Source organism: Choloepus didactylus, chromosome 21, assembly GCF_015220235.1.
Source record: "Choloepus didactylus isolate mChoDid1 chromosome 21, mChoDid1.pri, whole genome shotgun sequence".
Lineage (NCBI taxonomy): Eukaryota > Metazoa > Chordata > Mammalia > Pilosa > Megalonychidae > Choloepus > Choloepus didactylus.
Window position 1 is genome coordinate 26,495,245 of NC_051327.1, and position 17,011 is coordinate 26,512,255.

At 49.3% G+C, this 17,011-nt stretch overlaps 1 protein-coding gene across 9 annotated transcripts in view; it reads right to left on the reverse strand.

Moving 5' to 3' along the window:
• Positions 1-17,011, reverse strand: part of SUN1 (Sad1 and UNC84 domain containing 1) — a 50,348-nt gene that overhangs the window by 17,970 nt on the left and 15,367 nt on the right. For 5 of the 9 annotated variants that reach the window (XM_037814039.1, XM_037814037.1, XM_037814038.1 and 2 more), the window contains exons 3-15: positions 15,584-15,772; positions 13,981-14,165; positions 12,877-12,903; positions 12,585-12,770; positions 8,722-8,919; positions 8,144-8,227; positions 7,782-7,892; positions 6,436-6,534; positions 5,803-5,896; positions 5,210-5,268; positions 4,941-5,086; positions 4,324-4,563; positions 96-182 (exon numbers count right to left, since the gene is read on the reverse strand). In XM_037814039.1, the coding sequence (XP_037669967.1) occupies positions 96-182; positions 4,324-4,563; positions 4,941-5,086; positions 5,210-5,268; positions 5,803-5,896; positions 6,436-6,534; positions 7,782-7,892; positions 8,144-8,227; positions 8,722-8,919; positions 12,585-12,770; positions 12,877-12,903; positions 13,981-14,165; positions 15,584-15,772 (1,705 nt within the window). The remainder of the gene's footprint in view (positions 1-95; positions 183-4,323; positions 4,564-4,940; positions 5,087-5,209; positions 5,269-5,802; positions 5,897-6,435; positions 6,535-7,781; positions 7,893-8,143; positions 8,228-8,721; positions 8,920-12,584; positions 12,771-12,876; positions 12,904-13,980; positions 14,166-15,583; positions 15,773-17,011) is intronic. The other 4 variants (XM_037814045.1, XM_037814044.1, XM_037814040.1 and 1 more) reach the window with 3 other exon arrangements.

A 17,011-nucleotide genomic window follows, 5' to 3' on the forward strand; every position in this document is an offset into this window, starting at 1 on the left:
CTAAGAAACTTTAAAGCACCAACTATAGTTCTTTTTTCCTTTATTTAAAAAATTACTTTGTGGGGAGCTACAATTGTAAGGTCAAGAAAGAATACCTCAGATTTTTCTGTCAGTTTTCCAAGAATATCTTCTAAGTTTGCGATTCGTGACTCATGTTCTTGGTGAAATGTCATAAAGTCAGTCTTAAAAAGAAAATGAATGAACAGACAGTATAAACATTAAGCAACAAACAAATGAAATCCTAGCACGTTAGGACAAGTTATTCTACACAGAACATCAGCAAACAGAGATGGCCTGGCCCCGGCTTGTGGGCGCCACCATCTGCACCTTTAACTTTTGAGATTTTAAACCTGAGCTAAAATTCGCACATAGCTTTTCCCGTTACATAAGACTATTAAAGAATTCTAGTAATTACCAGAAACAGTCCCTCTAGAAAGTACATCAACTGCTGCCTATTCCACAACTATTCATTAAGCACCCACTGTATCTGATGATTTAACACACAATGCCATCATATTTACTATAAGTTATTTCCCCTCAGTCACTGCACATTCATTTGACATACAAACATTTATTAGGAATAAGCTCATTGGAATATTTTCCCAGGAAGCTTGGTAATATCATTTAGAAAAGAATTCTCATTAAGAGATGAAAGTAATCTATAAGTAATTGACTGGGCAAGGTGCTTTTTTGGCTGGAAGACAGAAGTAATCAACGAAAGCAACAAACTAGGAAAGCACAAAGGTGTTTTTTGCAACTAAATGTTGATAGATAATAATCACTCAACATATTTCAACCAATTTCAAACAATTTCTTTAGCAATTCTTACCACAGTAAGACCATCAGATCTCTCCCTGGGAAGGTAAAGAAAAACCACCCCCAATTACACGGTCCAGGAGTACAGTGGGGGCAAAGAAAGGGGCCGACAACCGAAATCCAGATCGGAAAAGGAAGACACAATGGTCTGGCTATGGGGAGTTTTATCTGCTAATTTATACCCATCTCATTCCAAAACATAGTCAAAACGGTTTACAAAATCCACCTAGAAAAACAGAATTGAAAATAAGATGACCCAAGAAGGGGGTGAAGGCGGGCTGGGAAGGTGAACCAGAGCCCTTGATTGGAAGGCAATGCCCAGCCCACCGAAGCGCAGCCCCTGGGCCCCTCCTGAGCTCCCTCCCGAGCCCCGTGCAGCCCCCGGCCCCCTCCCAAGCCCCCTCCCAAGCCCCCCAGCCCCCTCCCGAGCCCGCGCAGCCCCCAGCCCCCTCCCGAGCTCCATCCCGAGCCCCCCAGCCCCCTCCTGAGCCCCGCGCAGCCCCTGGCCCCCTCCCAAGCCCCCTCCCGAGCCCCCCAGCCCCCTCCCGAGCCCCACACAGCCCCCAGGCCCCCTCCGAGCCCCTTGCAGCCCCCGGGCCCCTCCCAAGCCCCTTGCAGCCCCCCGGCCCCCTCCCGAGCCCCCTCCCGAGCCCTGCGCAGCCCCCAGCTCACTGCCACGAGTGGACCAGCCCTACCTCTTGGCTGCACCGCATGTGGCTACCTGAGCACTTGAAACGTGGCTGACACAAGGGAGGATGGAGCTTTCCATTTCATTTAATTGTAACTAATCTGCATTTAAACCGCCCTGTGCCTAGTGGCTATCCTACCGGACAGAGCAGATACAAGGTGAATGGGGGAGGAAAGACAATGGTGCCACCGTGAGGTCTTCAGCACGGAAGCAGCAGCAGGGGCTGCCTCGGCCGGGGGGCTGGGAACCCCTTCCCCTTAGTCTCCACCATGACTCCACCTGTGACAGGTAAGTGTGGGAAGACGGGGTGAGAACGGGCTAGCTCTGCACTGGAATCTATGCTTTTTCTTAAACTTTTTACTTTGAAATAATTTCAAACGTACATGACAGCTACAAAAATAATACAAAACCCATACAGGATCCACATGCGACCCAGATACCCAGATCCAGCAATTTTAACATTTTCCCACATTTCTTACAGCATCCTGTTAATCAACCTGTCCATCAAATTTTTAAATGTGTCCAGGCTCCATAAAATTTCATTTATGGCACACTAAACGGATTCTTGTTTTTTAAACTGTTTTCTTTACAAGACAAGGCAAAAAACCTTCACAGCTTAGCTCACCACTATGTGTTTTTGAAATGGACTAGTTTCAACCCTTTCACTGTTTTGCCACATATGCTAAGAAACAGCAAAGTTCAGATTTATGCCTTTATTCCCCCTTTCCATTTACAAAGCTTTAAATGAGCAATAGAAACAGAATGATAACAAATTATATTAACTGGTTCTCAATTAAATCGTCTCAACTTTATGATTGAGAAAATAAGCAACTGGACAGGAAAGAAAAAAACATCACCCATTACCGTACGTGCCAGAAAGCCAAGGTTGTGTCACTGTTCCTTTAGCTGATGGAGTGTTCAACGTGGCTGAGAACAAAAGTCCTCTGAGAACCCAAGTAGGTGTGAGAATTTATTCACCAAGCTCAGTCTCATCACTGAAAAGCATCCCTTAAAGCCCACTAACTCTTGCTTCAGACGCAGTTTGCACAAGCACGATGACCCCACTTCCCAGTCCTCAAGAGGCAGGACCTCCGACAGGAGAGGACATGCCTGCCCGCTGGGCTGCCGGAGGCACCGCGCACGGTCAGAGCCAACCTGCCCGCAGCAGCCCTTCTAGCCAGGCATAGAAGGCACGGCATCCCCTATTCCTCAGAAGCCTGGATGCCACCAGCACAGCACAACAGAACGTAACAACCTGTGTGTGCCATGTCAACGCCAAAATCCAGAAAACGCTCATTTACTCACTCATTTGACAAGTGTTAACTTTAGCACCCACCAGGGGCAAGAAGGCAGTGAATTAAACAAACAGCAACTATGAACAGTGGTAAATGCTAATACGATTTTAGGGGAAGTAGGAAGTATAAGACGGTGGGAACGCAGTGACATTCCACCCGAGACAGAGGACAGGGCGGAGTGAGCGAGGAGGGCCGGTGCGGCCAGAGGGTGGGTCAAGCGGGCAGAGGAGGGGGAGGCCCGGGAGGAGGCCCAGGCCGTGGGCATGGGGGCCCTGCCAAGGTTCCCACCAGCCTGGTGTCCTCCAGGTGCCTGCCCAGCCCAGAGTGGGGACAGCTGCAAGGAAGGGCCCACCCACAGGACGGCGGCCCAGATCCTGGGGAAGGGCACAGAGGGGTCGAGGGTCATGACCTGCGGGGAGACAAGGGCTTGTGGCAAGCTTGAAGATTTCAATCCAAAGTATCTAAATTAAATCATCTCAGAACTTAAGAAACAAACATCAGTTTTGAGGAAAATACCTGGCAAATCTGCCCTCGAGAATGCCAAATAAATGGGACATTTCCGTCCAGGCATGTGGTTCCACAGGGAACCGACAAGTTCACAACCTTGTGATAGTTTTAGACCACAGAGGTGAATGTGTCAAATCAATGTGGACAGGGAAATGCAAATCAAATCAATGTGGACAGCGTCAGGAGGACAGTGTGCCGGTTTGTATATTTATGCCTCCCAGAAAAAGCCACATTCTTTAATGCACTCTTGTGGGGGCAGACGTATTAGTGTGGATTGGGTTGGAACCTATTGGTTCAGGGTCCATGCAGATGCCACCCACTCAACTGTAGGTGATGACTCTGATTGGATAATTTCCACAGAGGTGTGGCCCTGCCCACTCAGCGTGGGCCTTGTCTAGTTTACTGGGGCACTATATAACTCAGACAGCAGGAGCTCACAGCCAGCTGGAGCCGAGACAGACATCTTGAAGACAGCTGTTGGAAGCTGATGCAGACATTTTGGATAACACCATTTTGAAACGCAATTTGAGAGCAAGCAGACGCCAGCCGCGTGCCTTCCCAGCTAACAGAGGTTTTCCAGACTCCACTGGCCTTTCTCCAGTGAAGGTACCCTTTGTTGACGGACACTTTATGGCCTTAAGACTGTAACTGTGCAACCAAATAAACCCCCTTTTATAAAAGCCAATACATTTCTGGTGTTTTGCATCCCGGAAGCATTAAAAAACTAGAACAGGCAGAAAGAGCTTTTGCTGAATTATGTTCAGCACATTTACAGAAATTAAAACCCAGGCCAGGCAGGACACGTAGAACAGGGCCAAGGGGTGACTGTGACTCTCTGAGTTGTCAACAGACCCCTCCTCATCTGGCTGCCCCCGCTGCCCCGCGGCTGTGGCACACCTCAGGACCCACGCACCCCGGCCCCCAACGGCTGCTCCCGACGTGGGAGACCTGAAGGCAGGGCCCCTCTCCCGCCAGGCCCCCAAGGGAGAGCCAACCCCGAGGACCTGTGCACAGTACCTTGGAGCACGGCAGCCTGTCGGCGCCCGTCTCCTGCAGGTGCTGCCTCAGCACGGTCCTCACCAGCGGCAGCACAGCTCCACTCGCGTCGCCCATCTGGTCCACCCGGGCCTGCAGGCTCTGGAGGGAGGCTGCCAGGTCTCTGAACTTTTCCTCGGGGCTGTGACATCTTCCAGACAGAGAGGCCCCCTGCCTCTCCACCTCGCTCATGGGAGGCCAGGGGGAATCCCCTCCACCACCCTGGGAGGCGAGAAGAAGCCCCAGGTGGGGTGGGGAGGAGTCACACAGCGTCAGCATGGCTCCGCGAGGGGGTCGGCAGCGCGGGACGGCAGGACAGTGGTGCAAATACCCAGAGGACACGCGTCATCCTAACACGGTACGACTCTGGTGCTTTTTAGTTTCTTCTTCGCACTTTGTGTACTTTCCAAAGTAATGAATGCAATCATAGCTTTTTTGAAAAATCTAAACTAACTGAATAATGAGATTACTTTAATTATGCATTATTGGAACTATACATTTAAAAATAGGCCCCCTCCTGAACTACCCTATCCGCCAGTCCCAGGAAAATGTACCACGAGGAACATGTGTGCGGTGCCCTGTATGAGCACCTGCTTTACCTCTAGAGGCCGGCTCAGGTGAGACGCTTCGGGTCGGAGCGTGTCCTTTGGGACGTCTGCCGTCTGTGTTCTGGACATGAGAGTCCAGTTGAACACGGGCAGGAGGGAGAAGATGCTGCCCTGGCCCCACATCGAGAGGCCTGCACCTGTCGGGGAGGACAGCGCTGCAGACGGGCACGCATTTCTTCCCAAAAGAGCGTGCACCCAAAGGCGCAACCGTTTTCAGGATACAGACATCGTGAGAGACAACTCAGGAAAACGGCACTTACCTAGAAGAAGCGCCAGTGGGATGAGCAAGAATAAAAACTTGCAAATATTTCGAAGGCACCTAGGAATAAAAATGCAAACATTTAACTTGGGAAAAGTAAAAGGGAGGGTTCACTTCTATATCTCCCTAGATAATTTTAACTGACACATGCCCTCCCATTTTGAAGTGGAAATCCACAGTGTTAGAAATGCAGCTGGCTCGGTCTGCACCCCTGGAGAGCCGGTGCTGTCGGAAAGCACCCGAGGCCCCCGACTCGCTCCTCCGGAACCACCCTGTTCCCAGGGGCAGCTTGGAACCTGCCCTGGAGGGGATGACCCAGCAGCCCTGGCCACACGCCCTCCCCGCTGTGCAACCTAAAACGAGTCGCCTAACCTCGGCACCAAGCTATTTTCTTTAAGAACGAAAATTAAATAAGCATGCAAAAGCATTTGTGAGATATAAAGTGGTATACAAATGTAAGATTAATAACAAACCACAAAACACTATATAAATATAATCTAAATCACTGTAAAACAATCGATCGAGTTACATCCTTCAGCCAGCATGGTCAGTTCTTCACCACACAAAGATGACATGACACATCAGTGTCTTTACCTTGTAAGAAGGAACACGTTCAGCCAAGAAATCAAAGTAACCAGCTGGTACCATCCGGTCCCCAGCCACCAGAACACTGCAGACGCCACCTTCCCTGGAAAAGAAAACACCAAACCTTCTCAGGAAGTGGTCTCGGGAAAGCCAGACTTATAAGCGGACCGTTTTTGTAAAGGCCAAGCCAGAAGGACCAGGAAATTTACTATCAGATGTTTCAAAAGCATATTAAGACGAAGTTAGGGGCATGCTCTCTACAGATGCTTGTTAGCCCCCACAGCAGGGACACCCCATGCTCTCAACAGGAACATAAGCCGCAAAGCAAAAGAGAACTGATAAAAACACAAGACAGATACAAAAGAGGAAATGCCAAATCCATGCCTTCTCAAATTACATTAGAATCAAGAGCTAGACTCACACAAAACCAATCAATACACCAGAGAACAAAGAACACCCATGCGGCCAGACACAGAGGATATCAGCATTTCTAGGTTATAATGAATGAGGTGGGTCACAGCACGGCTCACAGCATGTGAACCTAAACATGAAATTTTTATTTGGTTAGGTAAATTCTTATCACAGGTGCTTGACTGTCAAGAGCCTCAGAGAGAATCTAACATGGAAAGCAGGAATAACCACCTGGAGCAACAATGGCCCACCAAAGCCACGATAACACCGACGTGGACACAAACCATCCTGCAGTGCCAATCCTCTGCAGCATCTGCATCAAAAAGCAACCTGCAGTAGATAAGATGTGTACAAGAAGGCACACTCAAACATGCACAACAGGAGGGAAAAAATGGTTCTCCCTATTTTCAACAGAATAAGAAACTCCTACCATTAAAAATTTTAGCAAAATTCCCTCATATTAGTAAGTCAGTCTCTTCTCAGGGAAGAAAGAAAAAAAAAACTATATTCACAACAGATGCTCACTGACATTAACATATGAAAAGCCCTGCTATATGTCAGGATGGTTTTCACCCACATCTGCTCGCAATACTTAAAACATAAAATGCAGACGTCCCTTATAAAATCCGGGAGCAGGGTGTATGTGCTCGTGGAAGCTACCCTACAAATGCTGGCAGTTGGTGCTAGAATGTGTACCAGAAAGATACATATCTTAAAACAAATAAATAAAAATAAATCTTAAAGCAAAGTAAAGCTCCATAGGTACCAGCAGTTAACACATTCTGAGATAATGCTTCCTGAAAGACCAAAATGAAAATTATTTTAAAGGGTACTATTGAAAAAGCAAAAAAGTATTTCTAAATGATAAATGGTATACCACCCAATGGCAGAGTAAGACAATAAATAACATATCAAACATCACACATTGTGTAAAGCAAAAAACTGCTTATCAAGTCAGTTTTGTTTTATTTTTAAAGAGTTAATTGCCGAAAGCTGTCTACTCATGTCAACTCAACATTTGTGTGTTGGCCCCGTAACTGTGAAAAACACACTCCAATGTGACAAATGGAAGAATATAGTTTAGGAGGATTTTTAAACAATTGCCTCATGTTTATACAATTAAGAGACAATTATTTTTGAAGCTCAGCTTAAACAAAGGAAAATGTCTAAAAAAGACACCGCTTTACCAAGACACTCACAGTTGTAAACTGGAACATGTCTCGTGTTACATAGAGCCCCGTGTTTTGAACTTTCGGGACACAGACCCTGGCCGCTAAGGGACGTGCAGCTGCCACTGTGGGCTGCACGTGTCCTGGCACGCAGCTTGCGCAAGCCGGCACTCCCGTTATCCTTCTCTGCATCTTCAATCTCATCGTGCTTTTCATACATTTAATTTGTAGTAAATTTACAAAGAAGCTTCTCAAGACTACTTTAACCAACATTAATATCATTCCCCCCAGTTTTTAATGAGCAGGGCTTTAGAACGCCTGAATTCCAAATAAAAACTAAAGCAAGGAGCGATAAGCATTTGTGAAATAACATGAAAAAAACAAAATAAAAAAGGTGCAAGAGATGACCTGCGTGAGAAAGGACGTGCCACATGGTCCCGGGCACCCCCTTTGACCTTGGCGACTGCGAGCGGAGGGCCGTGTGGGGCTCGCGCTGTCCCTTCCCCTCACAGCCATCACCTGCGGGTTGTGGTGACAAGAGTTAATCTGACACATTAATATGCAAGCGCCATGAATCTGAACCGTTTAGGACAGAGCAGCCTGACAAGCACGGCTCAGTCATGCAGTCACTCAGGCACATGCCACCGCTTCCTGCGGGTGCCAGCGACAGCCCTGCCAGCCCGTCTGAATCCGCCAGGCCCCGAGGCTGAGTGGCTGCCCGTCTGCGCTGCAAGCACACATCTCACCCGCGGAAACAGACCCATACTTACACCGCGGCTCCCGGCTCACATGGAGGTGGCCATCCTCTCCAAGGGTCACTCTCCCGTCCCTCCTCCAGCCGAGACCGGCATGAGCTGCAAGGCACGCAAGAGGCTGAGGAGCTCGCACCGCGCCGAGGACAGGGCCGGGCCGACCCTCCGAGGCTTCCGGGTGGGGGCACAGGCGACAGGGCCTGGGTGACGCAGCAGCGCCAGAGCCCCCGCGGCCACCACACAGTCAGAGGTCGGCCCGTTTAAAAAGTTTCTGAAACATGATTCTAAATACCACGCAAGCTCGGCTTTTGCTTGAAAAATAAGTATCAGAAGTTGAGTACATTAACTTTTCATTTCACAACATGACTTTAAAAATGTTTAAACACTGAACAACTTTCAGAAAACTGAACTACACACAGAACACATTAACGCATTCGTTAGCGCCCTTACTAGAAAGACCCAGAGAAGCCGCCAGCCAGGAGAGCCCACGGGAGACAGCGAGAGGGAGGGTGCGCCGCGCGAGAACGAGGGCAGTGCTTTCTCTGCCTTGACAGCATTATTTGGTAGAAAAAGGAGGGAAAAAATTATTTAAATACCTTTTGATTCATAGCTTTTTGACTCATAGCTCTTTGATTCACAATCTTTTGATTCGAAACTTTTCAATTTGTAATTTTCTGGTTCATAATTGAGCTTCATTAGAACCACTTGGAAAAGATGAACTAAGAATGACGAAAAGGATGACGCCGAGCATCTGGCCAGCGACAGAATCCTGGCCGTGGAGAAAGACGCACCGCCTATCGGAAAACCGTGAGCACACGTTACTCTTCCCACAAAGCCAACATTTCCCCTGAAAACTCAGGGAGTCAAATCATTAAACAGACAAAGCTGAAGACGTTTTAAAGGGCCCCAGCGAGAGCAGGCTGGGAGCGGCCAGGAGTAAATGAGGCCCTGCCCGAGGCCACAGGCCGGGCAGAGGAGGGACGACCTGGAACAGGCCTCCACGGAGGCTCCCCGCAGCCTTTCTCTCCCCAGCCGTCCCACGAGACACCAGCTAGAGGTGGACAGGTGCACGCTAACCAATGTCGGCACAGCGCCAGGGAGCCACTTCCTTCCGTGACCTTCGACCGGAGACTTTATCCCACGCCTCAGAGCACCCAAGTGCCTTCGAGGCCTTCGGCCGCCGTGCTGTGACGCGCGAGGGGGTGTGCGAAAGCACCCAGGTTTCCCTCCGGAGGGCACCCGCAGCTTCAGGTCAGCGCGGGCCTGACATGCTTCCCTGCTAACCTCAGCATGGGGGGTGACAGCACACGAGTCACGGTTTCTAGAAATTTTAATGCCTGGAGAACCTTTTTCTTAACTGAGTGGACCATAAAGGAAAAGCAAGCTTGCGCATCTACTGTCAGCTCCAACAGGAACTCTGTAAGACGTGGAAACGTGAGGCTGCATCTATTTGTCCCAGTAAGTGCCTTAAAATGCAGCTCTCCCACCTGCTCGGCCAGTCCTGTGGGACCTTATTAAACTCGAGCATATGGGACGAGGCTGGCTTGAATTGCTGAAACGTGAGGAGGAGAGATTTTTTAAAGAAATAAAATTGGAGCCTTGTTTTCAAATATCCTGAGTAAAGTAGTAGCTATTTGTGAATATGGACCCTCTATCAAAAAAAACCCGATAACTGGGTAATTCGCCTCAGGGCATCAATGTGTGTGTGTCTCCTATGCCTGACTTACATCATAGGCAGCACGTACATCGGCCGCACAGAGGCTGGTAAAACAGCAGAATATGCCATTGAGAGGTTATGTATGGGTCAGCCTCACTGATAATCACAGACACTGAAATTCTATTTTTCATCCATCGGACTGGCAAAAATGAAAAAGAATGATAATATGAAGAATCAAGGGCAGAGAGAAATGGGACACTTGTGCTGCTACAGTGGGAGAGCAGTTTGCGTGAGCCACTTGGGAAGTCAAACTGTAAGAATCTACTGAAAGTGTAACTACACAGCATCTTTAGCACATGACTTTCACTGCGAGTCTGTCCACCCTAGAGAAAGAGGTGCACATGTGCACAGGTACATGAATGCAAGGAAAGGCACTTAAAGAAACACTGTTTTAACAGCACACCAATACCAAAAGCCAGGATGTTCATCTAGAAACTGATTAAATAAATTGATATGACCACAGATGTAACATTAGCCATAAAAATGTTAAATGATAACATTCAAGTGAAGACAAAAGCGGAACTGCACACTCCCCCGCTGCAGGGGAGCAGAAGGTTCCGGAGGCAGCTGCTGGACACCTCGCTGGCCTGGAGGCGCTGAGCTGCGCGTGTTACAGTGGTCTGTGGATAATTTCATGTTATGTGAATTTTACATCATTCAAGAAGAAAAGCAGAATTCACACTACACAGAGGCTCCCTCTAGAAGGGAAACTGGACTGAGGGCAGAGAACAGGAGCCAGGCCTTACTCCATCGTATCCTTTAAGGATTTTACAATGAGAATGTATTCGGGTATTATTTATACAAGTAAAAACAAGAGAGACGTCAGGGGCGGAGGGAGTTACACCCATGCTTGTGAAAACAGTCACACGTGTTTTAATATCCATGTTACACAGCAGCTCATGCAGTGTGGCCACTGCAGCGGACGGAGCCATCAGGAAGGGACACACAGGCACCACGGGTGGCTGTCTCCGGGGGTGGGTTCATGCGTGCCTGTAATTTTCTGCCTTGTGCATCTGTCACTTTCAAATGTTCTTTGATAAACATATTTTACTCTCCTATCATTAGAAAAAGATTGAGTAATAAATCAGCGCTGGCTCTTCCAATCACATACCGTCTAAAGAGGCAGGGAGGCGTGAGAATCAGACCCCAGAGCAAACAGAGACCTCACTGGTTTCTCCGCAGAACCCTTCAGGGCCCAGTGGCCGTGAGCAGGGAGGGGTGGTCGGGCCAGCAGTGGACCCTGAGGCCCAGCCACACGGCCGAGCTGAGAGCCACAGCCAGGGGCCCGGCCTTTACCCTGGTACCAGAGAGAGGGGCAGATATGTCTACAGATGCCTGTTACTTGTGAGCCCCTTCCCTGGCCAGGTCACCGTTTCTCACCCTAACAAAACAGCACGTTCAACTCAGCAACAGCTTCTGGCGCAGCCCCGAGAGGCCGCCTACCACAGCGGAGGCCCAGGGTGGATGCCCGGCTCCCTTCCAAGATCCCCGCCGCCTGGCAGGCAGTGCGTGCTCCGCTGCGAACGGCAAGTGGCAGGAGCTCAGGGCTGGGAGCACCGACCCCACAGAGGCACAGGGGCAAACCAGGAAGTGGCAGAGGACCTCCGCCTCACATTCTGACCCCACCACCAGTCTCTTCCCCTTTTCTGCTTTCCTATTTTGTTATTTTAACACTAAGAGTGTCTGCAACTCTGCAGAAGACACAACCAGAAGCTCAAGGAAAAGAGGCTAAACTGGGAACCGTTCACAGCTCTCCTTCTACCCTTCACCAAATCCAGTCACCTGAAACCCTCGCACCGTGCACAGGCACAAGGGTGAGCGCAGCAGGGGCCGGCCCTGGCCTTGCCCGCCTGACCGTGTGTTTCCTCCGTGCTCCGAGCAGACTGTGGCCTGGACCGGGCAGAGGGTCGCATCCCTCTCGGCTGGTTCCCTGATCTTGGCAACCCCAAGCCGGCAGGGGCACCTGGCCAGGAAATGATACCCGGGAAGGGAACCAGGACCTGCAGAGCTCAGCCCGTCACTGTCCAGGCAAAGCTCCTGCTGCCCTCAGAGCAGGGGCTCAGTGGCCTGGGAGGATGCCGGCGAGGAAGCCCCCAGGCCTGCCCTGAAAGGCCCCGGGCGGTGCCTCCCTAGAGCTGAGTGGAGCCAGTCCTCTGGAACTGGACATTCCTGCTGAGCTGGGCAGTGGCCTCACCTCATGGACTCTTAGTGACGGCCGCTACCATCACAAACACAAAACCAGGACTACGCGTGCCCCTGCCCAGGACCTGCCCTCGGGGACCCTCCTCTCCCCACAGCACACACCTGCTGAGTGCCCTCCAACCTGAGGCACCACCTGGCTCTTACTGGAGTAAGCCCCCCGCGGCAGAGGCCAGGCAGGCCTGCCCTCTCCAAGCACACCTGAGCAGCGTGCGTTCCTGTCAGGCACAGGGAAGTGGCCGCCCCGCTCACCTCCAGGCAGCTGAAGTGGAAGTTTTCTTTTGTTCACCCATACTCCAAATCTACAGAATTTCGAATACTTCTAGGAACAAAAACACTAAACTCATAAGTATACAAGTTGAAAGAGGCTGAATAGGAACAAAGATACTCTTTGGTACACTTCTTAAACTTTTAAAAGATAATTCCGACTTGAAGCTTATGACTGAAATGGTGGTGACACTGAGGCCTATGAAACCAAGTTTACAACAAGAAAATGAAACATCTGGATGGTAAATCTTTTCCCGTTAGCAGACTGCGACTTACGTTTCTGAGCCCTGTCCCTGGAGTAAACCCTCGAGGAGGGCCCGTGGTGGGGGGACTGCGCCGTGAGGACAGCCCTGCGCTCAGAGAGCAGGCTGCAGGCGTCACACGTGTAGCCGTTGCGCGCGGCGGCCTCCGCTCCTCCTGGGGCGCGCTCGCCATTCCCCTGTGCAACGGTCCTGCCGCCACCTAAAGTTCCCAAAACAGAGGGAGCTGGTTTACCGCAATCTGCAGACACCCAGCTAAGGCTTACGTTTTGAAGAGCACAGGGAAGAAAAAGGGCTGAAATAATTACCTTTAAGATCACTGTCATCGTCAAGACCTAAAAAAAAAAACACGTTTTTATTGTTGAGTTCAACTTATCAAAGCAGAACAAACCCTCAGAAAAACACAAAAGTTAAAATTGTTAGTAAATCAACATTACAGCATTGGTCAAGATTTACTTCATAAAATGCCTAGAAGTAATGGAAACTTCCCCAGCTCACGACGACAACACTCTCTGCTTCAAGGTGAAAGCATGTCTTTGAGGCAAGTGCCTACACAGACCCACACACACACACACTGAGCTAGAGAGGCAGGCAGAAGAAGAAAAGAACACAGGGAAATGAGCTAGATAAAAGTCTGTTTTCTCACTGCTCCCATACAATGAGGCAGGAGCTTCCCAAGCAGCAGCAGAAGCTGCTTCTGTTGTTTCGGAACTACTCTCAGTACCTGAGCAAAATGAAATAAACATGAATTCCAGAGCTTCCCCAAATTAGCACATGCCAAACATTAGCATGCATCTGAATTTTCTAACCCCCTCCCAAGGCCAGCGAGAACATAACTGAACCCCAGCGGCAGCTCTGCACCCATGTCACAGCCTTTCCCACCCCTCAGCAGAGCCTCGGTGATGTGACAGATTTTCAGTGACTGGGACACAGATCCCACTGCTGTCCACCTCCGTCAATTTGGTCAACTAACAAACCACACCGTTCTCGCGAATCAGAAACACCTTGTCTGCCTGCCCTGTTGCTTAAAGCTTTCTGGAACTTGAAACTGTACTGGTGAATTTTAACGCTGACTTTTGTTTAAATGTATCTTACAAAGTAATGCATTTAGAAAAAGAATGATCAGATTATTATCTGATTATTTAATCTTTCACATTAAAACAAAATAAAAATGTGAAAGTCCACCGAAACTCCCAGACAATGAATTATCATTAGCATAACCACCTGAAGCCGCCCCCAACGCCTTCTCTACTTTAAGCCTTGAGCTCGCTGGTGCCCACCACCCACCCAGCTGGCAAATGCTGAAGGGGCCACCTGGTCCCAACCAGCTGCCCCTGGAACAATCTGAGGAGCCCCAACAATGGAGTAACGTCCTCTGAGGTTCTCGACTCCAGTGAAGGCTCTGAACTCACCCCAGAAATGGTCCACCTTGGTCTGCTCACAAATCAGAGACTCGTCCAGCACGGGGGGCCGCAAGTACGAGCCGGCCTGCAGCCTGTGGCAGCTGTTCTGGCCGAGGACTGAGGACGTGACTTTTCTTGACACGTGATTTATATTAAAAGCCGGTTTGCTTGCACTTCTGCGCTGTTTTGCCGTTCTAAAAAGAGAACAAGAAACAAATTCATAAATTTTTTCTAGTAAATACAGCTCTTACTAACATAAAATCTTTGAGAATAAACGTAGCCATTTTTAAGGCAGAGCATTTTCTTATGTCTTCTCTGTTGTAATGAAATTTCTGTTAATCTAAAAACAGGATTGGAGTCTAAGAAGTCCCCCTAAAATTATACTAAGAGTTTTCAGAATGTTTTGGACCCCATGACCCAAAAGTGGTTAAGAACTAACTTAAAAATAAAAAAGCATATGATTTATCAATTTGGCTCCCACTTTTTTCAAATAACTGCACACACACACAGCCCATACTATCTCGCAATTGTTAGTAAAGATGGAACTGTGTGGATACAAGCAAGGACAGGTTGTAACTAAAGCTGATTTCTGCGTATGTATCACCACACATTATAAAATCAGTGCTTTATGAACAGTCCATACTGAGCTAAGTCACAGGGACACAAGGGCCAGTCGAGCGGGGACCTCGCCCCACTGTGGGTGAGGGCGGGCAGCAACAACACAGAAAAGCATGACGGAAGCGACCACGCGAGTGCAGACTAGTCTTAAATTGGGTCAGGATATCACCAGGTGACGGAAAACCAAGGCTCTTGCCTTCTCTTATTACAGCGTGTGGTTCCCGACAGCTCTGTGTGTGTGAATCAATGAGAAACCCTCAGCCACCATCCACAAACCGACAGAACCAGCATCTCCAAGCGTGAGGTCCAGGACCCAGCTTTTTAAGATGTCACATTCCTCGGATGACAGTGATGCGTGGGTGAGCACGCTGGCACCCCAGCTCAGTCTTGGGGGGCTCTGACGGGAGCAATTCTACCATCCCTCGTACCAGCGGCCCACCCCATTCCTGAAGCAGTGTTCTCAACAACATAAATGAAAGTTGCTACTCTTATTCTTTATATCTGTCTACATGGTATAAAGATCCTGCCACACTTTTGTTCCTTTTTAGGGACAGAAGTGGTAAGAAAGTACATGGAGGATTCAGAGATTAAATAAACATGAGAATCACACATACGTGGAAACAGCTAGACTTTGTGTGGGTACCTGTTAATGTGCACGTTTTAATAAACAGACATAAATCGCCGACAGTGCCAGTGATGGCTTTGCTGAGACTCCACCCCCTCAACAAATCGTGGCAGGACAGCTGAAGTCCAGTTCCTGCGGCGGAATAAAGCATCTAGCCGTGAATGCTGGTGCTGCACACACAGCTGTGTCTGTGTTTCGGGCTGTCAGTTCTCTCTCTGAAGGCTGGACGCCCAGAGCCGTGACTGAGTGTGCCCAAGCACACACGCCCCCTCCCGAGTGAGAGAACGTGGTTCACAAACCAGAACGGTGTGTGTGGGCGGCTTTAGTTAACACCAGAAGTCACAGGAAAACAAACAGAGCAGCGCCCACCTGGAAGCCTTGTCCTTGGTGGCCACCGTGCTCTGGGCACAGGTGTGAGCATCTGCAGGCTGGCTGTCCACGGTGGAGTAGGTTGCAGAGACCAGGCGCAAACTACGGCGAGACATTCTTGGAGAATCAAACACAGGATCCAATTTGTGCTCAGTCTCAAAATCCAGAGCATCTGAAGAATAGCTTGAACTAGAAGGAAAAAGAGCTGGTCAAAGAGAGGACGCTCCCAGCACCACTCCCCAAACGCAGCTCCCTCCCGGAGGCCTGTGACAGTCCCACCAGAGGCCAAGGCCAGCTGCGCACAGCAGTCGAGACCCGAGGAAGCGCCCCGAGTCTGTTCTAGCTATTTGCCTTTCATGCATATATGCAAAATAATGAACTTACCAGGTACCTGGATATTTAAGTCTAGAACTTACCCTAACAAGAACTGCTTTAGGACCGGCTAAATTCATAAGAATCCCCACCTACAGGGGACCTCACCAATAGTGTAGACAAATCAGGAAACACTAGTGGACACCAGCCCTGATAAAGCAGTTAAGACAGTGACTGCTCCGTGAAATTCAATCCAATATACCAGCAGGTTTTTGAAGGAATCAGTGGCAGGGGGTGGGGTGGGGTGGTGGTGCAGGGTGGGGAGGAATGAAGTGACTTAACTACCCAGACTGCTTTGTGTAGAAGACAAGCTACTCTGAGTTTGTGACAAAGAGAAGTCACTGCCCATACCCTTCTGTGTAATTATCTCAAACACAAAAGATGCATCCTTTTGTGCTGCTAGCAGTTTTTTTCCAGAGCACCAGCTTGGGACCTCCGCTGGGGTAGGGGTGGCCGCTCTCTGAGTCCCCAGGAGCTGGGCCGCCCCAGCGTAAGTGCCAGCAGCACATGGCCCATCCACACAAGAGCTCCTGGCCTGGACATGGGTGACACCTTCTCCCCACCAAGGAGGACTCTACATGTACAGATGTAAATGAACTCACAAGCTAGGAAGAAAGAGAAGTAGGTATAAGATGAGTGCTATGCTGCCCTCCCCCCTACGTGGGATCAGACACCCAGGGGAGTGAATCTCCCTGGCAACGTGGAATACGACTCCCGAGAAGGAATGTAGACCTGGCACCGTGGGACGGAGAACATCTTCTTGACCAAAAGGGGGATGTGAAAGGAAATGAAATAAGCTTCAGTGGCAGAGAGATTCCAAAAGGAGCCGAGAGGTCACTCTGGTGGGCACTCTTATGCACACTTTAGACAACCCTTTCTAGGTTCTAAAGAATTGGGGTAGCTGGTGGTGGATACCTGAAACTATCAAACTACAACCCAGAACCCATGAATCTTGAAGACAGTTGTATAAAAATGTAGCTTATGAGGGGTGACAATGGGATTGGGAAAGCCATAAGGACCACACTCCACTTTGTCTAGTTTATGGATGGATGAGTA